Below are 25,525 nucleotides of genomic sequence, written 5' to 3'. Positions count from 1 at the left end.
CCTTTGAGTCACTCTACTATTCAGTATGATGATTGTCAATTTTTTGTTTGTTATTCATTCATGGGAATGAGGGTGTCACTGGCTAGGTAGCATTTATTGTCCATCCCAAATTGCTCTGACGGCATTTAAGAGTCAACAACATTGCTGTAGGTCTGGAGTCACATGTAGGCAGACTAGGTAAGGATGGCAGTTTCCTTCCCTGAAGGACATTAGTGAGTCAGGCAAGTTTTTCCAACAATCAACAATGGATTCACGGATTTCATTAGACTCTTAATTCCAGATAATTATTGAATTCAAATTCCGCCATCTGCTGTGGCAGGATTCGAATGCGGGTCCCCAGAATGTTAACCGAGTGTCTGGATTAACAGCCCAACTATAATACCTCCCCCTACACCAGCACACTTTTTCCTGACACTCCTTTATCCATCAAAGTTACTGATATGTGAAAATTTATTGATCTCAAAACTGACCTCAGACCTTACATCAACCTCAGCCATATAGTCTACACAGTCAAAAAGAAAGAGTCTTCAACTGAACTGGTGCTCTCCAGCAGTCCCACATACAGGATTTAGAAGCAAAATGGAAAGTACTTCAAGACACCACGTACAATACTACATTGTACATTCATGAAACAGGAAGCAAGAATGGAGAAATATTTTCTGGCTTTGAGACTAACATCAGTGTGATATAGCCTTAGAAGACCCTATACAGACAACAAATAAAACCAACGTCATCTACAAAATACCTTGCAAGAACTGTGACAAACACTACATTGGACAAACTGGCAGGAAGCTAGCCACCAGGATACATGAACATCAACTAGCCACAAAACGACATGACCCACTATCACTCATATCCTTACATACAGATAAGAAAGGACACCACTTTGATTGGGACAACACATCCATCCTAGGACAAGCCAAGCAGAGACGTGCACGAGAATTCCTAGAAGCATGGCATTCCAACCGGAACTCCATCAACAAACACATTGACTTGGAGCCAATCTACCATCCCCTGAGAAAAAGAACAGGAAATGACATCACCAACCCAAGGAAACCTAACTAGATAAATAGAAAGCGGGACATAACGCCAGCGCTTCGTCGGAGGCTCACTGATGATGTTACCTAGAATGGTGACGAAACGTCTGAAAACTAACCTTCCAGCTCAGCGAGCAAACTCACATCCAGAACCTCAACCTGAGCTACAAATCTTCTCAAAACTCGATAGCCTTCATTGAAGCCAAGTCGTCTTTCACTGATTTCAACAGAAATTCAAGCAAGATAACCAAATGAATGACAAGTAGTTCCAAGTAAAGTCCAACAGATTGCTTGGCATACACCAATGATTACTTGTTATAATTTTGCCAGGTTATCCAGAGAACCCTCAACACAAGAAATGTTGCGAGCATTTATGGAGGAATCAGAAAGGCAACGGGTCCACCAGCAAAGAAAATAACTTGGCAACAAACAAAGGCAGAGGAGGTCATCAGGGACTGCAATGAACATTTACAGAGATAGGTAGAACACTACCCTGAGAACACTGTCATCCACAAAGTCCTTGCAACATTTACCAAATGGTCCAAGAAGGCAGCAAACCACCATTCTGAAGGCCAACAAGGGATGAGCAAATAAATGCTGGCCCAGCCAGCCTAGGCCACATCTCCTGAGAACAAAAAATAGGAAGCCCATGGTAGAACTGGACACAAGACCTGTAGTGGAAGTTGTAAAGACCACATCTCTCTTTCCTGTACTATTTGGACGGTGGACTGAAAAAACTAAAAAAAAAGCTTTAAAGAAATGGTAAGAAGGAACTCATCAAACTTCGCTGGTGCTAGTGAACTATGTTTTGCTGAATTTCATACATTTTCCCACTCTTAATACTGACGTCCTGTCTGTCTTTGTGTTTCTGCCATTAGGACAGAAGGGGAATTTAAGAAATGGCAATGTTCAAGTTATAGAGTTATAATGTAGCAATTCCTAATGCCTTTTTGTTAAAGATAATTTGTTTGGAAGAAACAGATCTTTCCTTGTAATGTACATAAACCTGGCTAGCTTTTTCTTAGCACCTGAGATCATCAGTCAGATAAACTGAGGACACTGGATAGTCTGAATCATTTTTTTCACATTTCTTATGACAGGGAATAGTGGGGCTTGATTCCTAGTGAACTACCCTAGTGAACATAATAAGAGGCCGATCAAAACTACTGATTCGCTCATTATCGGCAAGTTCTAGGTGCTGATGCTACACCAGCTGAGCTCATCCAGTATAGGAAACTGACAGTTTTGCAGCATTAGTACAAACTTTTGCCTCTGTTGGAGACAGGGGGCAGTGAGACGCATGTGATGTGATTTTGATACTTTGCAATAACAATGGTGTTTGATGTGATTGCAACAACTATCCAGTCCTCTCACTGTTCTTATAATGCTCAGTAGGATTTGAGTGTATTGCCCTATTCAAACAGCAGCTCCTTGCTGAGTGTATCGGCCCCTAATTCAAGTGTGGTTTCAGAACTGGGTGATTGTGGATAAGTTCACACAACCAGGTTCCATAATGACCAGCAATCTAACACTTGATAGTGAGATCAACACTACATCACACAAATGCTGCAGTTGTAATACCCAAACTGATTGGGAGTTCTGGAACAACAACAACCTGGCTGAGAACACCAAACTGAGAGTCTGTACCTTCAGTGCACTCCCCTATAGTGGTCACATTTAGATGATATCTATCATACAGGAGAAAAGGCTGAACAGTTTCAGCCTTCACTGTTTCATGCATAACCTCAGCATCTCCTGGTAGGATACATTCACTAACTCAGAGCCTAAAGTATGCAAATTCCATCAGTATTAACTCATTGCTGAGCAGACTTGATTCCTCAGCAATGTTCATCAGATGGATGATGCCCATAAACTCACGAGGAGACCTTCTTGTGGTGAACTATTCACGGAGTCACAATCGCCAGCGCATCAATACCTCGGCTTCAAGGACACCTGACAGTGAGATATGAAGATGATGGATATTAACAATGGAGGATAGTCACTTATGTCTATGACCCCTGGACTGTACGGAAAGGATGAGCTGGAGAAGTCTTTTCCCCAGAACCAGGGGATACAGTTTCAGAATCTTAGAAGGCCAGTTAGGACTGAGATAAGGAGGAATTTCTTCACTTAGAGGGTGGTGAATCTGTGAATTTCTGCACCATGATAGTGGTGGAGGCTCAGATGTTGACTGCATTTGAGACAAAGTTTAATAGATATCCGCATATGAAAATTATCAAGGACTTAGGAATAGTGCAGGAAAATAGTGCTGAAGTCGGTGATCAACCATTAAAGGGTGGAATGGTCTTGAAGGGTGAAATGGCCTACTCCTGGTTTCATTTTTTATGTTCTTGTGCAGAAGTGAAACCTCAGCTGACCAAGAGGAGCGCAGAGAAAAGAACGGCCAGTGAACTGAACACCTTCTCAAGCTTAGCACCTTCCCCTACGACAAGTGCAGTACAGTCAGCCAAGCCGTTGTGGGGCTCATTACTCACACAAAGGACAGAGTTGTCACCACAGTGCAAGCCATCACCTTAAGAGATCACCACCAGTTTCTCAACAGGAGTTAGGGATAAGCAATAAATGCTGGATGAGCTAGCAACGCCCGTATCTTGTGACTAAATTGAATAGAACCAATAAGGATGAAGGGTGCAAGTGCACTGGAACACCATCACCTCTGCTTCATCTACACTAATTCTACTTGAAGGTACATTGTCTCTGTTTCATCATCTTTCTGGGTCATTTTTCTGAAACTCTCACTCTAACAATAATGCCACATGGACTGCTGTGCTTCAAGAATGCTGTGCATCAGTAGAGTTTAGAAGAGTAAGAGGTGATATGATTTATTATTGCTTCAAGTACTGAGATAGTGAAAAGTTTTATTTTGTGCGCTATCCGGGAAAATCATACCTTACGTAAGTACATTACTGTAACAGAACAGAATGCAGAATATAGTGTCATAGTTATCGAGAAGATTGAAACATAATATCCTGAGGGATTTTAACAAGGTAGATGTGGAGAGGGTGTTTCCTCAAATTAAACAATCCTGAATTAGGAGCGACAATTTAAAATTTAGGGCTGCCCATTTATAAAAGAAATGAGGTCTTTTCAAAGAATAACGGGAGTCTTTTGTGCTCACTTCCTGAGAAGTGGTGAAAGCAGAGTTAGACAGATTCTTGTTTAAAAAAAAGGGATGAAATGTTATCAGGGGTAGACAGGAATGTGGATGATCTTATTGAGTGATGGAGCAGGCTCAAGGGGCTGAATAGATGACGATTCCTCCAGATGTATCACCTTCTCAAGGATAACTAGGGACTAGAAGCCGACATCTCATGAATGCAGCAGGATTTATAAAAACAGTGAAAAGCTACAAAATGTTGTGGAAAAATCATCTTATTTCACAACACAATATAATCACAAGTTATAAAATAAAGAATGTCTGAGTAATATTAAAGAACCAAAGTCCACATTATATCTAAAATATCAGCACACGACTTCAAAGTGAAATATACACAGTTGTTACTCACATTTCTGGATTGCGATTATTCGTGGTATTGTTCAGACTATGGAGGGGAATTGGGACATGCTTTCCCAAAGACAGGAAGATCACTGTAGAATACAGTGGGCAGCGATCATGGATTGTACTATGCCTGGGTCTGGCATGGTGCCACAGCCCAACATCTTTGATCAGTCAAGGAGATAGAATGTTGGAGGGTGGGTAAGGTTGGATTATTTACAAATATGTTGCCATGCTTAAGAAGAAACAACTATTTCAAAGCTCTTTTAAAATCATTTCATGAAACAGGAATGTTTGGATAGACCAAATTCAGCAAAAAAGCAGCAAGAAATGTTTTCTAGCAGTTGCATGGCCTTAAAAAGTGAAGCTCAATTATTTTGCCATTCCCAGTGGCAGAAGTTTGGACTTGATAGAATTTCACTTATGACTAATTTGAATGTGGAAGGTGGAGAAAGAATTTTTTTTTAACATTCATTCATTCATGGGATGAGGGTGTTGCTGGCGATGCAGCATTTATTGCCCATCCCTAATTGTCCATATGGCAGTTCAGAGTCAATCACATTACTGTGGGTCTGGAGTCACATGTAGGCCTGACCAAGTAAGGATGGCAATGTGCTTCTCTAAAGGACATCAGTGAGCCAGGTGGGTTTTTCTGACAACAACAATAGATTCCTGGTCATTGTTAAGCTTTTAATTCCAGATTTTTATTGAATTCAAATTCCATCATCTGTCAGGGCAGATTTGAACTCGAGTCCCTGGAACATTACCTTGGTCACTGGATTAACAGTCCAGCGATAATACACCAGACCATTGGCTCCAAAATGGTTGGAGGGAGAAAAAAGAAATCATGTTTGACTTATGGATGGGCACCAGTTAAAAACAATTCAGCATTACACAATCTTAAAACCTACCTGACGCTTGTAATTGTCTTTCCTTCCCCCTTGGTTACTGAGACTAATTATACTGGCAGAACGTACCATTGGAGTTCGGTGCCAAACTTTGGACTGGATGACACCTTCTTTTTCATACTGAATGAGGTCATTGAGTGGGTCCCAAGGCCGGGTGCTGCATGCAATAAAATATACTATATTGTTACTTATCCATCAAAATAGTTTTGATCTTAGGATCTAAAATAACTTGTTGACAAGAAACTGAACAGTCATAGCAATAATGTGGTGATAAGAACAGGTCAAAGACTAGGAATTCAACAAAGTAACTCACCTGCTAACTACTCAAAGTTGATCTACCATCTACAAGGTACAAGTCGTGATAGGAATACTGTGCACTTGTCTGGATGAGTGCATCTCCAAGAACACTCGAGACACTTGCAACGTCCAGGACACAGAAGGCCATTTGATCAATGCACCAACCAATACATTCAGCATTCATTCTCTTCATCACTAACGTCAGCCAAGAGTTTCTCAACCACACAATCCAAACTCACCAACTCTACCATCTCGAAGAACAAGGGCTGCACAAACATAGAAACACCACCACCTGCAAACTCTGCTCAAAGCAGAAATACAGTTACAACATGGCTAATAGCTAAGGCGGCATTCATCTGGTCCATCACGTCAGTACCAACTCAATTCTTTTAGATTATTTTAAGATTTGAAGAAACGCCACTGGACCCGAAACATGGACTGTTTCTCTTCACAGATGCTGCCAGATTTGTTGAATTTCCCCAGCTATTTCCATCTTATTACAATTCATTTAATGTTACTATCTTGTCTTTTCCTTATAACTCTGCAAATTTTTTCTTTTCAGGTAACAGTCTGATACCTTTTTGAAAAATTTGATTGTATTTGCTGTCACTGCATTTTTGTATTTGAGACCTGAACCATTCACTGCACAATAAAGGTTTACCTCATATCACTTCTGTTTCCCTTACCGGTGCTTTAAATTCGTGTCCTCTCATTCTTGACTCCTTAACAAATGGGAACAATTTCTCCCCACCTACTCTGCTCAGACTGAAGATTTTGACTATCTCATCTCAGCCTTCTCTACTGCAAGAAACACAGTCACAACTATTTCAGCCTATTTGAATGTGGATGATACAAAGTTAAGTGGGAACACCTGTTTTGGGTAAGATATAACATGGCTTCAAGAGGATTCAGGCAGGCTCAGTGAATACAACATAGAAAAGTGCAAAGTTATGCATTTCGCAGGGGGGACAATAATGCAGACTATTTCTTAAATGGTAAGAAAGAGTTTGGAAAATACAGACATACAAAACAACCTGCGTGTTCTTGTTGTTGTCACATACAGGTGCAGCAAACTATTAGGGGAGCTAATGGAATGTCAGCTTTTATTGTAAGAAGTTTGAGCACAAGATTCATGAAGTTTTACTTCAACTGCATAGGAGCTTGGTAGGCTGCATCGGGAGTACTGAAGATAGTCTGATCTCCTTATTTCATGAAATATATCACTGACATAAAGGGAGTGCAACAAAAGTTCAACAGAGATCGTTAAGAACTGCCAACGCTGGAGTCAGAGATACACAGTGTGGATATGGAGGAACACAGCGGGCCAGGCAGCATCAGAGGAACAGGAAAGTTGATGTTTCGGGTCGGGACCCTTCTTTAGAATTGAGGGAGGGGTAAGGGAGCTCAGAAATAAAGAGAGAGAGGAGGGGTGGGGCTGGGCAAAGTAGGTGGGATGGTGATAGGTGACTGCAGGTAGGGAGTGGTGGGGATTGGTCAGTGAGGTGGGAGGAGTGGATAGCTGGGAGAGAAGATGGACAGATTGTGTCAGATCAAGGAGGCGGGGATGAGAGGGAGGGTTGGTGATGGGAGCAGGTGGGGAGAAATCCACATTTAGGTTCAGGCTTCTGAGGCGGTATATGAGGTGCTGCTTCTCCAGTTTCCAGGTGAAGTTGTTGTGACACTCGAGGAGGCCCAGGATGGACATGTCACGACTGGAAGGTATTGTCATTCGCTGCAAACAGAGTGCAGGTGCTCTACAAAGCGGTCTTCGAGCCTCTGCTTGATCTCACCAATGTAGAAGAGTCCACATTGGGAGCAGCAATAGACCACACTGACGATCGTGCAGGCGAACCTCTGCCTGATGTGGTACCTTTGGTACCTTGGATGGAGGTGAGGAGGAGGTGTAAACGCAGGCGTAGCACTTCCTGCACTTGCAGGGGTTAGTGAGGTGGACGAGGGAGTTGTGGAGAAAGCAGTCCCTATCAAAGGCAGATGGGGTGGGGAGGGAAATATATCTTTGGTTGTGGAGTTGGATTGTATGTGGAGGTTCAAAAGACTTGTTCCAGGGATTGAGAAACTGTCCTACGAGGACAGGCATTGGACATACTGGCTTGTATTCAATACTTTAGAGTTTTGGAGAATGAGATGTGATCACATTGAAACCTTGAAACAAATTACTTAAAAGGATAGACTGGGGAGATGCAGGAAATGTTCCTCCACGTTGAGGAATCTAGAACCAGGGGGCACAATTCAGAAATAACATTTAGGTTTGAGATGAGGAGTATTTATTTACTTAGAGGGTTGTGAATCTTTGGAATTCTCTACCACGGACGGCTGTGAAGGCTCAATCTTTAAGTGTGTTTCAGGTAGAGATTGATAGATTTGGTTCCCTGTGGCGTATAGAATTATGGGGATAGAGTGGGTAAAGGGTAACGTATTTGATCACCTATGATCATATAAAATGCTACCGCAGGCTTGGTGGACTGAATAGCTGATTCCCATTTACTGTGTTCATAACTGAAATACCTCATCCCTGGAAACATTCAAGTAAATCTTTCCAGTATTACCTCCAATATTCTATTATCATTCCGAAATTGTAGCATCCAGAGCTGGATGTTATATTCCAGCAGTACATGATCAAGTGTTGGATACAACTTTAAAATATTCCACAAAAGAGTCATACTGGACAGCACTGAGCAATGTAATCACACCTTTATTATTTGTTATCTTGTGAAATCAATTCTGTCCTTACCACTTCCAGGGAATTCCTTTTCTCCAGCTTTGGAATGCTCACCTGAATCAATATGATTCTCCCTCTCTTTTCTCCCTAAACATTGCTAAAAAGGGACAAGAGTTGAAACTTTCCATCTTGCACTGATCTGAACTAGGACACAAAAAACAGAGATGCAAAAAGAAAGATGATTTTTGCAGCAGAGGAAGAGGGTGCTGACCTGTTAAACCATCATTGGGCATGGAGAAAAAACAAAAACAATTAATTATGGTCAGTCTGAACTCTCAGACTAGGTAGGTAGATTCTGATTGGTCAGATTGTTGCTGTGGGGCATGCAACAGAGATTGGTTTCTCCATAGCCCCTGACTTTGAAAAGATGTAATGAATGTACCGATTCTTTTAAATAGGGTTCAATGCATTTATATATATATCCATATCAATATAATATTTTACATACATGATACTTAGAATGTACAATTGCATTGCTCTACAAACCCAAATGATTATCTTAAACCCGTTGTTTAGGTAGCTCTTACCACAGTCCAGATTCTTTAATAAAAGATGCCCAATATTAGAATTACACTGATTGGTGGAAACATTGTTCTGTGGCTTGCAAGGAGAGGCTAACTGAGCACAAGTGTCCAGCTGCCATTATGAATGTCCAACGGGACGTGTTGTTTGATACAGTCCCCAGTTATTGGGATGTATATACACCTACATACCTGCCATCACTCCAGCATCATATTGCCACTTGCCAATCTGAACCTGTAACTCAGTAATCTGATTTTCTATACTCTATCCATTCATATCAATACAGAGCAATCATGATTTAGACATTGGTACTTTCACCATTACTCTGTTCCCAACAATTACATTATAATTTCCTATTTTAATATTGTTTATTTATCTCACTATTCTGTGCAGCTTGGTATTAAAGCCAGTTCTGATATTTGTGCTTCCTCACCACATCCTTGCCAAGTTAGTTTACACCCTTCCCAATAGACATGCCAATGCCTATATGCAACTTAATCGCAGATCTGATTTCAACATGGACCTGGCTCTGGCCCCTAGATATCCCCTCACTTTCACCAATATTCAGACTACATATTTAGTAATCATTGCATTCAGTATCACAACATGCTGACTTTAACAATATATATATAATGCAGATCCTTCACTGTTGCTAAGTCAATGTTGTAATTCCCTCCCCAACAGCACTGACAATAGACAGAAGGTGCAGGAGTAGGCCATTCGGCCCTTCGAGCCACCACCACCATTCATTATGATCATGGCTGATTATCCACAATCAGTATCCTGTTCCTGCCTTATCCCCATAACCCTTGATTACACTATCTTTAAGAGCTCTATTCATCTCTTTCTTGAAAGTATCCAGAGAGTTGGTCTCCACTGCCTTCTGGGGCAGAGCATTTCATATATCCACCACTCTCTGGGTGAAGAAGGTTTTCATCAACTCTGTTCTAAATGGCCTACCCCTTATTTTTAAACTGTGTCCTCTGGTCCTGGACTCACCCATCAGCGAAAACATGTTTCCTGCCTCCAGAGTGTCCAATCCCTTAATAATCTTCTAGGTCTCAATCAAATCTCCTCTCTTCCTTCTAAACTCAAGAGTATACAAGCCCAGTCGCTCCAATCTTTCAACATATGATAGTCCCACTATTCTGGGGATTGACCTCGTGAACCTACGCTGTACTCCCTCAATAGCAAGAATGTCCTTCCTCAAATTTGGAGACCAAAACTGCACACATTACTCCAGATGCGATCTCACTAGGGCCCTGTACAGCTGCAGAAGGACCTCTTTGCTCCTGTACTCAATTCCTCTTGCTATTAGCTTTCTTCACTGCCTGCTGTACCTGCATGCTTGCTTTCATTGACTGATGTACAAGAACACCGAGATCTCGTTGTACTTCCCCTTTACCTAACTTGACTCCATTGAGGTAGTAATCTGCCTTCCTGTTCTTGCCACCAAAGTGGATAACCACACATTTATCCACATTAAACTGCATCTGCCATGCATCCGTCCACTCACCTAGCCTGTCCAAGTCACCCTGTATTCTCATAACATTCTCCTCACATTTCACATTGCCACCCAACTTTGTGTCATTAGCAAACTTGCTAATATTACTTTTAATACCTTCGTCTATATCATCAATATATATCGTAAACAGCTGCGGTCCCAGCACCGAGCCTTGTGGAACCCCACTGGTCACAACCTGCCATTCTGAAAGGGACCCGTTTATCAACACTCTTTGCTTCCTGTCAGCCAGCCAATTTTCAATACAACTCAGCATTTTGCCCCCAATACCATGTGCCCTAATTTTGTTCACCAATCTCCGATGCAGCACTTTATCAAAGGCTTTCTGCAAGTCCAGGTATACTACATCCACTGGCTCTCCCTTGTCTATCTTCATCGATACATCCTCAAAAAATTCCAGATTAGTCAAGCACGATTCCCCCTTCGTAAATCCATGCTGACTCTGACCTATCCTGTTACTGCTATCCAAATGATTCGTAATTTCATCTTTTATAATTGACTCCAGCATCTTTCCCACCACTGACGTCAGGCTAACCGGTCTATAATTCCCTGTTTTCTCTCTCTATCCTTTCTTGAAAAGTGGGACAACATTAGCCACCCTCCAATCTGCAGGAACTGATCCTGAATCTACAGAACATTGAAAAATGTTCACGATTTCTAGAGCCACCTCCTTAAGTACCACGGGATGCAGACCATCAGGTCCCGGGGAGTTATCAGCGTTCAGACCTAACAGTCTATCCAACACCATTTCCTGCCTAATACAAATTCCCTTCAGTTCATCCATTACCCTTGGTCCATCAGCCACTATTGTATCTGGGAGATTGCTTGTGTCTTCCCTAGTGAAGGCAGATCCAAAGTACCTATTCAACTCTTCTGCCATTTTCTTGTTCCCCATAATAAATTCACCCGTTTCTGTCTTCAAGGGCCCAATTTTAGTCTTAACCATCTTTTCGCTTTTCACATACCTAAAAAAGCTTTTACTATCCTCCTTTATATTTTTGGCCAGTTTTCCTTCGTACCTCATTTTTTCTCTGCGTATTGCATTTTTAGTTATCTTCTGTTGCTCTTTAAAAGCTTCCCAGTCCTCCGGGCATACTGAGACGAATGTACTCAGTGGGACAAGAGGCAGGCTCACCATCACCTTCTCCAGGAATATTAGGACTAAACAATGAATACTGGGTCTGCCACAACACTCAGATCCCAAGGATAATTATAAGAAAAAGAATCACTGAAATTACTATTGTAACAGTGAAATGAGGTGTTCCATATTTACAATAGAGAAACCAAGGCAGACAGTGCAAAGGCAAAAATAAATGAAAAGACATTTAAAGAATTTGGCATTTAAATGGTATGTTACTATATCTCCCAGGAATTTCTGCACAAAATAATTTTCTGTCAAAAACAATGGTCATTTCAGCAAAGCTTTGCCGATAGCAATGAGGCAAGTGAGCTATTAAATGAAAACCGAAACAACTGCAGACACTGTAAATCAGAAACAAAAACAGAAGTTGCTGGAAAAGCTCAGCAGGTCTGGTAGCATCTGCGAAGAGAACTCAGAGTTAACGTTTCACAAGTTCTGATGAAGGGTCACTGGACTTGAAACTTTAACTCTGACTTCATGGATACTACCAGACCTGCTGCGCTTTTTCAGCAACTTTGATTTTTGTAAGTGATCTATTAATCTGTTCTAAGTGCTGAATAGTGAGAACTCCATGCATTTCCGTGTTTACTTTGCAGATATTGTGGTAAAAATACTGGAATTTATCCATGCAAAGAAACTCACGCATATCTTGCACTGCAGAGTTTCAGCGCAAACAGGGTTCTCCTAAACTCTGCAGTATTGAACAGAAACGTACACTGTTCTTTATATTTAGCGATATTCTGTGATACACGGGCAGCAAGAAAACAAATTCATTTTCTGAAGGCTTACTCTGCATATTTGTATTGCCACTCTCCGGTAACTAGATCTTGTTCGAACAAGCGAGGGATCCATTCCTCTCCCTTTGCTTTCCGCTGTTTGGCAGCTTTACGTTGATTTTCTTCCAGGATAAACTTTTCACTAGTAGCTTCATTTTGGTCCTTGTTGTGTATTGCACGGGTTACATGTTGCCACAATCTGAGGAAATGTTCAGAGAAGGAAGCCAAAAATGTATGAATATCAAACCGTAAGACCATAAGACATAGGAGTGGAAGTAAGGCCATTCAGCCCATCAAGTCCACTCCGCCATTTAAATCATGGCTGATGGACATTTCAACTCCACTTCCCTGCACTATCCCCGCAGCCCCTGATTCCTTGTGAGATCAAGAATTTGTCAATCTCTGCCTTGAAGGCATCCAACGTCCTGGCCTCTACTGCACTCTGTGGCAATGAATTCCACAAGCTCACCACTCTCTGGCTGAAGAAATATCATCTCATTTCCGTTTTAAATTTAGCCCCTCTAATTGGTTGTGCCCACGGGTCCTCGTCTCCCCGCCTAACGGAAACAACTTCCTAGCGTCCACCCCTTCTAAACCATACATTATCTTGTAAGTTTCTATTCGATCTCCCCTCAACCTTCTAAATTCTAATGAATACAATCCCAGGATCCTCAGACGTTCATCATACGTTAAACCTACCATTCCAGGGATCATCCGTGTGAATCTCCGCTGGACACGCTCCAGGGCAAGTATCTCCTTCCTGAGGTGTGGAGCCCAAAATTGGACACAGTATTCTAAATGGGGCCTAACTAGAGCTTTATAAAGCCTCAGAAGCACATCGCTGCTTTTATATTTCAACCCTCTTGAGATAAACGACAACATTACATTCGCTTCCTTAATCACTGACTCTACCTGCAAGTTAACTTTTACAGAATCCTGGACCAACACTCTGAGATCCCTTTGTACTTCTGCTTTGCGAATTTTCTCACCATTTAGAAAATAGTCCATGCCTGTATTCTTTTTTCCAAAGTGCAAAACCTCACATATACTCACATTGAATTTCATCAGCCATTTCCTGGACCACTCTTCTAAACTGTCTAAATCTTTCTGCAGTTTCCCCACCTCCTCAGTACTACCTGCCTGTCCACCTATCTTCGTATCATCGGCAAACTTCGCCAGAATGCAAACATTTCCTTCAGTAATGGTTTGATATTTTGTTAAAATTTTATGAATGGAATTATACAAACTATACAAATTCAATGAACTCTTAGCAGACAAGGATTATTGAAAACATGCATACATCCAAGAGTTTTGTCAATTGAACTGAAACAATTTACAGAATAAAAAGACCTTGACAATGATTTGGAGCGCTATTTTATTGATGACCAATTCCATCAAGAGAGATAGCTTTAAACTACTGAGTTATCAAAGAAATATACCCAGTTGGCAGCATACACAGTTTAGAATGTTATTTTATGCACATTTTGTGGTTTCATTGCCTTGCCAGCATAATGGAAAGAGTCGAGAAAAGGGTAATTTGCACAGAGATATGACTTTTGGATTCTATAGGCAGTCTATATGGTGCAAATTAAAATTTTATTGTGAACACACTATCTGCAGGTATCTGTGTTTGACCATTCCAAATCTTGTAACAGGCAGATGGGCATAGGGTGTGGGGTTGCTTTGCTCGTAAGACATGAAACTAATTTGATAACAAGACTCGATGTAGGGTCACAAGGCACAGAAACCATTGTGGTAGAGTTGAGGGACTGCAAAGGAAAATAGACCCTGGTGAAAGTTATGAACTGGTTCACAGCAGTCAGGACGTTGCAGCAGAACATAAATCGGGACATAGAAATGGCATGTAAAAAAAGGCACTATTGGGATAATCATGGGGAACTTCAATACATGGGTGGTTAAGAAAATCAGGTTAGCAATGCACCATAAGAAAAAGGGTTTGTGGAAAGTCTATGAGATGATTTTTATTTTGGAGCAGCTTGTGTTAGAGCCCACTAGGGAGGAGGCAATTCCGGATTTGGTAATGTGCAATGTGGCGGATTGGATTAGGGAGCTTAAAGTGAAGAAACCCATGGGGTGGGGTGGGCGGGGGCGGTGGTGAAGAGAGGGACGTATGATACATAAATGGAAAGACAGAGGCAAGAGTGGACATTGGAGCTCTGGAAAATGAGGCTGCAGAAGTAATAACAGGAAATAAACAAATGGCTGCGGAACTGAACAGGTACTTAACATCAGTTTTCACGTGGAAGACATCAGTAGCATACCAGAATTTCAAGTAAATTGGGGCAGAGGTGAGTGCAGTGGTCATCACCAAGGAGATGCTGAGGAAGCTGAAAGGTCTGAAGGTGGATACATCACCTGGACTGGATGGAGTATTTCCCAGAGTTCTGAAGAAGACAGCTGAGGAGACAGTAGCTCGTGGCTAGTGGAGTTCTGCAGGGGTCTATGTTAGGACCATAACTGTTCATGTTATAATTACAGACCAGGATGAAGAAACTGAGGGCGCTATTGTTAAGTTTGCACAAACAAAGATAGATGGAGGACAGATAGTGTTGAGGATGTGGGGAGGCTGTAGAAGCAGTTGGACTAGTGAGGAGAATGGGCAAAGCAGTGGGAGATAGAATATAATGTGGGAGAAGCAAGAAGAATAGAGGTGTAGACCATTTTTAAAGTAAGAAAAGGCTTGGAAAATCTGAAGCACAAAGGGACTTCAGGGAGAACATACTGGCGCTGGAGTGTGTCCAGCAGAGATTCACGTGGGTGATGCCTGGAATGGTAAGTTTAACATATGATCAACGGCTGAGGATCCGGGGATTGTATTCATTAGAGTTTAGAAGGTTGAAGGGAGATCTAATAGAACGTTACAAGATAATGTATGGCTTAGAAAGGGTGGACGCTGGGAAGTTGTTTCCGTTAGTCGGGGAGACTAGGACCCGTGGGCACAGCCTTAGAATTAGAGGGGGTAAATTAAAAACGGAAATGAGGAGCCATTTCTTAGCCAGAGAGTGGTGGGCCTGTGGAATCCATTGCCACGGAGTGCAGTGGAGGCTGGGACATTAAATGTCTTCAAGGCAGAGACTGATAAATTCTTGATCTCAGGAGTAGTGCAGGGAAGTGGAGTTGAAATTTCCATCAGCCATAGTTAAATGGTGGAGTGGGCTCGATGGGCTGAATGGCCTTACTTCCACTCCTATGTCTTATGGTCTTGTGGACTTGGGAGTTCTAGTTTAAGACTGACTTAAGGTTCAGATGTAGGTTGAGTTGGCAGTGAGGAAGCCAAATGCCATAGAACATAGAATGTTAGCATTTATTTCAAGACTGCTGGAATACAACAGCAGGGATGAACTACTGCAGCTATATAAGGCTGTGGTCAAATTACAAATAAAAGCCAAAAGAACTGTGGATGCTGCAAATCAAGAACAAAAACAGAAGTTGCTGGAAAAGCTCAGCAGGTCTGGCAGCATCTGTGAAGGAGAAAACAGAGTTAACGTTTTGGGTCCAGTGACCCTTCCTCAGAACTGATGGTAGCTGGGAAAACATCAGTTTACATGCAGAAATAGGGAGGTGGATGGGGTAGGGAGTAAACAATGGGATAGAGCCCAAAGAGAGAGAAAGACAGTTGGACAAAGGAGCTGCTAACGATCAGGCTGAGAGGGTGAACAGTTGTTAATGGGGACTGTTAGTGACTAGTGGTCAGATTACATTTGGAACATTGTAAGCAGTTTTGGGCCCCATACCTAAGGAAGGATATGCTGACTTTGGAGGCAGTCCAGAGAACATTAAGAATCATTTCAGACTTCAGCATTGGCAGTTCCTACTATCTCCTAGGAATGAAAGGCTTGTCCTGTGAGGATCGGTTAAGGAGTCTGGGTCTGTACCCAATGGGGTTTAGAATGATGAAAGGGGCGTCGTACTGAAACTTAGAAAATATGGAGAGGCCTGGATAGAGTGGACATGTATCATTACCAGGAAAGACTAGGACCTGAGTGCACAGCATCAGAATGAAGGGATGAAATTCAGAACTGAGGCGAGGAGGAATTTCTTCAGGCAGAGAGTGGTTATGAGAAGATTTGTAGCTCGGGTTGAGGTTCTGGATGTGAGTTTGCTTGCTGAGCTGGAAGGTTCGTTTTCAGACGTTGTTAACAGAGAGTGGTTAATCTGTGAAACTCATTGCTGCAGAGAGCTGTGGAGGCAGAGTCATTGAGTGACTTTAAGACAGAGAGAGTTAGGCTCTTCATTGGTAAAGGGATCAAGAGATACAGGAGAACGCAGGAGAAGGCAGAAGAATGGGGTTGAGAAACATTTCAGCCATGATTTCAGTTGATGCATGATAAAAAGATGCACAAGTTTTGCAGAAATAGGAATCAAGAGATTTTAAATCCACTAGCAATGACCGACATTAGCCTTGGAGACAATATAGTGTAAAAATAATTTCTCCTAACTGTAAGCTGACTATTATTAATAGGTTTTAACATGGTTTAATACAAGTACCAGACTGGGATAGGCAAGTCAGGAAGACATAATGACATACGTCTTTAAATCCATCCATGAATCTAGAAGGCAATTCTGATTGGTCTATTTCATGAATGATACTTGGTGGCAAATCCATAACTTAGGGATTAGATTCTTACCTGTGACATCTCTTCAACAATTGCCTTCCTACCCACTGGCTTGATATAGCGGGGGTTTATGTTCCATTTTCGTCTATGATCAACCCTACTGTATGTTTGAGCCCTCTCCCAATCTTTTTTCAGTTACTCAAAGTTCAATTTGATTACATTACTTAATATTCTCACAGTCAAACATACAAACAGGAGTAGGCCATTCAGGCCTTCAATCCTCTCCGTTACTCAATAAAATCATGACTGATCTGTGGCCAAACTGAAAATGCTTGCCTTGGGTCCATATCCCTTGATACTCTTTCTAATAAAAAAAATTGTCGATCTCAGGACAAAATTTAGTAACTGAATTAGCATCAAATACTGTTTGAGAAAGAGTTCCAAACCTCCAACTACACTGAATTTAGAAGTGCTTTCTAATAACTCTCCTGAATGGTCTGCCTTAATTGTTAAACTATATCTCTTGGTTCTAGAATCTTTAACTAGTGTAAGTTGTTTATCTTGATCTCCCATTTCTTTCCCTGTTAATATCATGAGTATTCATGCCATTACTTTTTTATTTGAAAAGGACAATTGTATGTTTTAAACAAGTCGTATTGTTCTTCAGTTCTTCTTCCTAGCATTAATTTATAATGTATGGAACGCATTGCTTCTCCAAGTACAAAATAGCTCAAACAATAGAAAAATTGAACTGCATTTCAAGCAGAGCAGTTCTAAGCTTTCAAACTCAAGCACAGCTTAGTGACTTGTGAATAGAAACAAGATTCTTCAGACTTTTCTTTATTATTTGTTGATAGGCGGGCATCACCAGCTAGGCCAGCATTTATGGACCACCCCTAATTACCCATAAGGTTGTTAAGAGTCAATTGCACATTTCTGTGGATCTGGAGTCACAAGTAGACCAAAACAGGTAAGGATAGTAGATTTCCTTCCTGAAAGGACATTAATGAATCAGATGGGTTTTTAGAACAATCGACCATAGTTACATGATTGCCATTAGACTTAATAGATTTTTATTCCAGGTGTTTATAACTTAATTCAAATTCCACCTGGAGGGATTTGAACGCATATCCTCAAAACACGGGTTCTGAGTTATTTGTCCAACACATTACCATTATGACACCACATCCCCTATTAGCCATTGTTTGCTATTATTCCAAATAGTTCTGTCTACAGTCTTTTTGTGTATCCAGGGTGGGACCTCAGGATTAGGTGAAAAATAACAAGATGTAATCCATGAGGACAGGAAGAGGTGGGGGAGGGACACAGGTTTCCCATCTTGAGCAAGGCCCATTCCTTGTGCCTTGGAAAATCCAGCTCAAAGGATCTCTCCTATAATATGGAGAATGGGGAAGTTTCTTATCTCAGAGCCTTTAATCTTTGGCATTTTCTTCCTCAGGTAGCAGTGGAGGCTCACTGAATGGATTCAAGGCTGAGTTAGCCAAGTTGCTGCAAGTGAGTCGAGGAGCGGATGTCCGGCAGTAAAGCATACTTGTGGCCACAGTCAGATCAAGCATGATTTTACTGAATGTTGAAACAGGCCTATTTCTTGTGTTCTTGCTATGATGGCTGGAAGGAATGATAAGGGTTGCTGTAGATTAGGTGCAGCATTAGATTCAAAGATCTAGTCAGATCAGATCAAAGCCAAAGCAGTTCAGTTGGTTATTTTGAATCTTAAAGAAAACTTTCTGCTAAGATAAGCTGAAATCGGGTATGGAAGGAATGGCTTACCTTGCTGACTCCATGTCTTCCTGCTCATCAAATAGCACAGTGCACCTGGTTAGTCTCTGCTGTCGGATTTCAGATGTGGGGTTCCAGAATACTTCTGATACACCAGTCTTTTTGTCATTAATCACTACTTCACCATCCTATAAATTGTTAAAAAGCAGAAAAAAAATTAACTGTAATTATAACATTATCATTTAAATACATTCTTTAAAATGATGAATTAAAAGAAATGACTCTGTGTCCAAAATATTTATTTGCTAATACTGTTTTAGAATGAAATGATTCCATGGGACGAGTGTGTTGCTGGCTGGGCCACCTTTTATTATCCATCCCCATCTACCTTTGAGAAGGTGAACTGCTGCAGTCTATTTGGTGTAGTTATACAGTGTTGTTAGGCAGGAAGTTGCAGGAATTTGACCCAGATATAGTTTAATGTCAGGATGGTGAGTGGCTTAGAGGAGAACTTGCAAGTGGTGGCATTCCCTTGTATCTGCTACCCTTGGTTTTCTTGACGGTAATGGTAGCGGGGTTTCAAGGTGCAGTTGACGGAATCTCAGTGAGCTATTGCAGGCTGTAGAAGGTACACATTTCTATGCCAGTGATGAGGGAATAATTGTTGAAGGTGTTAGATGGGATGCCGATCAAGCAGGTTTCTCTGTGTTGGAAGGAGTTAGGGAGCTTGACTATTGTTGGAGCTGCATTCATCCAGACAAGTTAAGAATATTCCATCACACTCTTAACTCGTGCCTTGTAGATGGTGGACAAGCTTTCAGGAATAAATTACTCGCCACAGAATTCCAAGTCCCTGACTGCTTATCACAATATTTATGTGGCTAGTCCAGTTCCGTTTCTGGTAATTTGTAACACTCAGATGTCGACAGTGCAGGATTCAGCGATGGTGATGTCCTTGAAATTCAAGGACGATGGTTAGATTCTCTCTTGCTGAAGGTCATTGACCAGCAATTATGTGGCTGAAAAGTTACCTTCCACTTAACAATACAAACCTGAATATTGTTCAGGTCTTGCTGCATTTGGACAGTGACTACTTCAGTGTCTGAAGGGTTGTAAATGGTGCTGAACAATGTACAGTCATCAGCAAACATCTCCACTTCTGACATTACGATCGAGGGAAGGTCATGATGGCTGGAATTCATGCAGATGTCCTCAGGCTGAGATGATTCACCTTCAACCGCAACCATCTTCCCTAGTTATAGGCATGATTCCAACCAGCAGAGATTTCACCCCTTGATTCCACACTTCGCAACTATCTGTTAGCAAGTTATTTTTTTTTAAGTGAAAACCACCTGATAACTCCTACTATCACTGAGAACAGACCGAAGAAGTAATAATCAGTCAGGCTGGATTCGTATTGCCACTTGTGCACAGGACATACCTGGGCAATATTCCACATTGTTGGATAGGTGCCGGTGTTGCATCTGCACTGGAACAGCTGGGCGAGATACATGGCTTGTTATGAAGCTTAAGTCATTATTATCTTTGCCAGAGTACTGTCAGTGCCCATAGTCTTTGCAGTATTAGCTGTTTCTTGATACCATGTGCAGTTAAACTGAATTGGCTGAAGATTGGCATTTGTGATGTCGGAAACCTTGGGAGTGGCTGCGGTGGATCATTCACTCAACACTTCAGGCTGATATGGATGCAAACACTTCAGCCTTGCCTTTTACATCAAAGTGCTAAGCTCTCCCTTCATTGAGGAGCCTTCAGTAAGTTGCCTAATTGTCCACAATGATTCATAGCTCTGATAATAGCAGGGCTGAAGAGCCTAGATCTGAATACTGGTTGTGGGATTTCTTAGCTTTGTCTTCAGCATGCTATTTGGAACACACTTAGTCTGTTTTGTTGCGTTTACAGTTTAACACTTTAATTTTAATATGTCTGCAGCAGCTTCTGACTTTCCCTTGTGCATTCTTCCTCCAACTTATATTGATTTCTGTGCGTATTTTGGTTAAATATGATACAGCAGCAACAAAAAACAGAAGTTGCCAGAAAAGCTCAGCATCTGTGAATTAAAATCAGAGTTAACGTTTTGGGTCCGGTGACCCTTCCTCAGAACAATATGGCAGCTGCTCACGGCCGATTCTGCTTCAGAGAGTCAGAGATGTGCAGCATGAAAACAGACCTTTCGGTCCAACTCATTCATGCCGATCACGTACCCTAAATTAATTTAGTCCCGTTTGCCAGCATTTGGCCCCATACCCCTCTAAACATTTCCTATTCTTCGACACATTCAGATGCCATTTAAATGTTTGTAATTGTACCAGCCTTCACCACTTCCTCATTCCATACACGCACCACTCTCTGCATCAAAAAGCTGCCCCTCAGGTCAGTTTCATATTTTTCCCCTCTCATATTAAATGTATGCCCTCTAGCTTTGGACTACCCCAACCCGGTAAAAGACCTTGTCTATTTGACTTATCCAAGTCCCTCATAATTTTATAACTTCTAAGATCACCCCTCAGTCTCCAACGCTCCAGAGAAAACAGCCCCAGTCTATTCAGCCTCTTGCGATAGCTCAAACCTTCCAACTCTGATAATGTCCTTGAAAATCTTTTCTTTTTTTATGGAAACCTACAGCACAGGATCAGGCTCTTCGGCCCTCCAAGCCTCCGCCAATCAAGATCCTCTGTCTAACCTGTCATCTATTTTCTAACGGCCTGTGTCCATTTGCTCACTGCCCATCCATGTACCTGTCCAAATATATCTTAAAAGACGCTAATGTGTCTTGAACTCATGACGTCTAGTAATTGAGTCTCCCACTCTGGGAAAAAGCTTCTTGCTATCCACCCTGTCTATACCCCTCATGATTTTGTAGACCTCAATCAGGTCCCCCCTCAATCTCCGTCTTTCTAATGAAAATAATCCTAATCTATTCAACCTCTCTTCATAGCTAGCACCCTCCATACCAGGCAACATCCTGGTGAACCTCCTCTGCACCCTCTCCAAAGCATCCACATCTTTTTGGTAATGTGGCGACCAGAACTGCACACAGTACTCCAAACGTGGCCAAACCAAAGTCTTATACAACTGCAACATGACCTGCCAACTCTTGTACTCAATACCCCGTCCAATGAAGGAAAGCATGCCATAGGCCTTCTTGACCACCCCATTGTCCTGCGTTGTCACCTTCAGGGAACAATGGACCTGAACTCCCAGAGCTCTCTGTTCATCAATTTTCCCTAGGTCTTTTCCATTTACTGTATAGTTCGCCCTTCAATTTGATCTTCCAAAATGCACCACCTCGCATTTGCCCGGATTGAACTCCATCTGCCATTTATCTGCCCAACTCTCCAGTCTATCTATATTCTGCTGTAATTTCTGACAGTCCCCTTCACTATCAGCTACTCCACCAATCTTAGTGTCATCAGCAAACTTGCTGATCAGACCACCTACACCTTCCTCCAAATCATTTACATATATCACAAACAACAGTGGTCCCAGCACACATCCCTGTGGAACACCACTGGTTACAGGTCTCCAATTTGAGAAACTCCCTTCTACTACTACCCTCTGTCTCCTATTGCCCAGCCAGTTTTTTATCCATCTAGCTAGCACACCCTGGACCCCATGTGACTTTTCTATCAGGCTGCCATGGGGAACCTTATCAAACGCCTTACTGAAGTCCATGTATATGACATCTACAGCCTTTCCCTCATCAATCAACTTTGTCACGTCCTCAAAGAATTCTATTAAGTTGGTAAGACATGACCTTCCCTGTACAAAGCCTATCACTGATAAGCCCATTTTCTTCCAAATGGGAATAGATCCTATCCCTCAGTATCTTCTCCAGTAGCTTCCCTACCACTGACGTCAGGCTCACCGGTCGATAATTACCTGGATTATCCTTGCTGCTCTTTTTAAACAAGGGGACAACATTAGCAAGTCTCCAGTCCTCTGGGACTCCACCTGTGTCTAAGGACGCTGCAAAGATATCTGTTAGGGCCCCGGCTATTTCCTCTCTCACTTCCCTCACCAACCTGGGATAGATCCCACCCGGACCTGGGGACTTGTCCAACTTAATGTCTTTTAGGATACCTAACACTTCCTCCTTCCTTATGTCAACTTGACGTAGACTAAGCAAACATCTATCCCTAACCTCAACATCTGTCATGTCCCACTCCTTAATGAATACCGATGCAAAGTACTCATTAAGAATGTCACCCACTTTCTCTGAATCAGCGCATAACTTTCCTTCTTTGTCCTTAAGTGGGCCAATCCTTTCTCTAGTTACCCTCTTACTCTTCATATATGAATAAAAGGCTTTGGGATTTTCCTTAACCATGTTTGCCAGCAATATCTCACGTCCTCTCTTAGCCCTCTTAATCCCTCGTTTCAGATTCGCTCTACATTCCTGATATTCTTGCAAAGCTTCGTCTGTCTTCAATCGCCTAGACCTCATGTATGCTTCCTTTTTCCTCTTGGCTAGTCTCACAATTTCACCTGTCATCCATGGCTCCGTAATCTTGCCTTTTCTATTCTTCATTTTCATTGGAATATGTCTCTCCTGCATGCTAATCAACCTCTCCTTAAAAGCCTCCCACATATCAAATGTGGATTTACCTTCAAACAGTTTCTCCCAATCTACATTCCCCAGATCCTGCTGAATCTTGGTATAGTCGGCCTTCCCCCCGTTTAGTACTCTTCCTTTAGGACCACTCCTATCCTTGTCCATGAGTATTGTAAAACTTACAGAATTGTGGTCGCTATTTCCAAAGTAGTCCCCTACTGTAATATCAACTACCTGGCCAGGTTCATTCCCCAGCACCAGGTCCAGTATGGCTCTTTCCCGAGTTGGACTACATACATACTGCTCTCGAAAACCCTCCTGGACACACCTTACAAATTCTGCTCCGTCTTGACCCCTAACACTGGTGAATCCCAGTCAATGTTGGGAAAATTAAAATCTCCCTCACCACCACCCTGTTTCTCCTACACCTTTCCATTATCTGTTTACATATTTGTACCTCTATCTCATGCTCGCTGTTGGGAGGCCTGTAGTACAGCCCCAACATTGTTACTGTATCCTTCCTATTTCTGAGTTCTACCCATATTGCCTCACTGCTTGAGTCCTCCATGGGGCCCTCCTTCAGTGAGGCTGTGATATCGTCTTTGACCATTACTGCAACTCCTCCACTCCCTTTACCTCCCTCTCTATCCCACCTGAAGCATCGATATCCTGGGACAACTAGCTGCCGATCATGCCCTTCTCTCAACCAAGTCTCAGTAATTGCAATAACATCATACCTCCAGGTACTGATCCAAGCCCTAAGCTCATCTGCCTTGTCCACTACACTTCTTGCATTAAAACAAATGCATCTCAGACCACCTGTCCCTTTGTGTTCATCATCTGCTCCCCAACTACTATTCCCTTTAGTCTCATTGACTCCATTATCTAGTTCCCTACAGGCTTTCGTTTCTACCTCTTTTATGTCTAATATTTGGTTTCCATCCCCCTGCCACATTAGTTTAAACCCTCCTCAACAGAAAGTTTTCTGAACCCATTCAAGTCTCACAAATGCTCGGTTTTGAGATTTTTGAAATCTGTCCTATTTACCATAGCACAATGCCACACAACACAATAAAAGACATCCTCAACATGACGGTGGGTGGTTGTCTCCACAAGGACTGTGCAGCAGATCAGTACAGCTTATACTGTTGGTTATCCACTGATGAGATATGGGCTTTGTTAGCTCGGCAAGCATTAATTTTCAACTGCCAATCTCTAGTTGCCCTTGTGAAAAAGGTGGTGAACTGCCTCCTTCAACTGATGCAGTCCAAATGCTGAAGGTACCCCCACAGTGTTGATAGGTAGGAATTTCCAGGATTTTGACCCAATGACTGAAGGAACAGTTAACAACTTCCAAGTCAGGATGGTGAGAGGCTTGGAGGGGAATTTGCACATGGCGGTGTTCCCAAGAATCTGCCGCCTTTGTCCTTCCCTTGGTGGTTATGGGTTTGGAGGGTGCTGTCTAAAAAGCTGAGTGGATGTGGTGCCAATCAAGTGGGCTGCTTTGTTCTGGATGGTATCAAGCTTGAGAACTTTTGAAAATGCACTCGTCAGAGTGTTCTAGCACATTCCTCACTTATGCCTTATAGATGGTCGAAAGGCCTTCGGAGAGTCACACGGTTAGTTATCTGCTGCAGGATTTCTAGCCTCTGACCTACTGTGGCCAAAGTAGTGATTTGATTGGTCTAGTTTTTCTGGTCAGTGTTAATACCCAGAATGTAGATAATGGGGTATTCAGTGATGGTAACGCTATTCAATGTCAAGGGACTGTGATTTGATTGTCTCTCATTGGAGAGAGTCATAACCTGGCACTTGTGAAGTACAAATATAGTTTGCCACTTTTCACCCCAAACTTTGCTGCACTTGCACATGGACTGCTTCAGTAACGGCAGAGTCATGAATAGTGATGAACTTTGTGTAATCGGTAATGAACGTCCCTATTCTGGCCTTATGATAGAAGGAAGGTCATTCATGAAGCAGCTGAAGATGGTTGGGTCTGGGACACCACCCTGAGGAACTCCAGGGCTCTTGTAGCGTCCTGGTAGCATTCTTCGCTCTCAGTCAGAAGGCGAGTGCTCAAGTCTCACCTGCACCAAAGGAGTATATGAGCATCTGTATGCCAACCAAGCTTGGACTCCCACTGGCTCCAGTTTTTCTAGGGTTCCTGGATGCCAC

At 42.2% G+C, this 25,525-nt stretch overlaps 1 protein-coding gene across 8 annotated transcripts in view; it reads right to left on the bottom strand.

The window, feature by feature from the left end:
- osbpl8 (oxysterol binding protein-like 8) overlaps window positions 1–25,525 on the bottom strand; it is a 332,940-nt gene that overhangs the window by 16,992 nt on the left and 290,423 nt on the right. For 6 of the 8 annotated variants that reach the window (XM_059652608.1, XM_059652607.1, XM_059652611.1 and 3 more), the window contains 3 exons: window positions 18,829–18,965; window positions 12,474–12,659; window positions 5,466–5,619 (listed from right to left, as the gene is read on the bottom strand). In XM_059652608.1, the coding sequence (XP_059508591.1) occupies window positions 5,466–5,619; window positions 12,474–12,659; window positions 18,829–18,965 (477 nt within the window). The remainder of the gene's footprint in view (window positions 1–5,465; window positions 5,620–12,473; window positions 12,660–18,828; window positions 18,966–25,525) is intronic. The other 2 variants (XM_059652612.1, XM_048549164.1) reach the window with 1 other exon arrangement.

This window comes from Stegostoma tigrinum, chromosome 18, assembly GCF_030684315.1.
Source record: "Stegostoma tigrinum isolate sSteTig4 chromosome 18, sSteTig4.hap1, whole genome shotgun sequence".
In the NCBI taxonomy this organism is placed as follows: Eukaryota; Metazoa; Chordata; class Chondrichthyes; order Orectolobiformes; family Stegostomatidae; genus Stegostoma; species Stegostoma tigrinum.
Note: the sequence above shows the minus strand (reverse complement) of the source record. Positions and strands in the feature narration are given on the sequence as shown.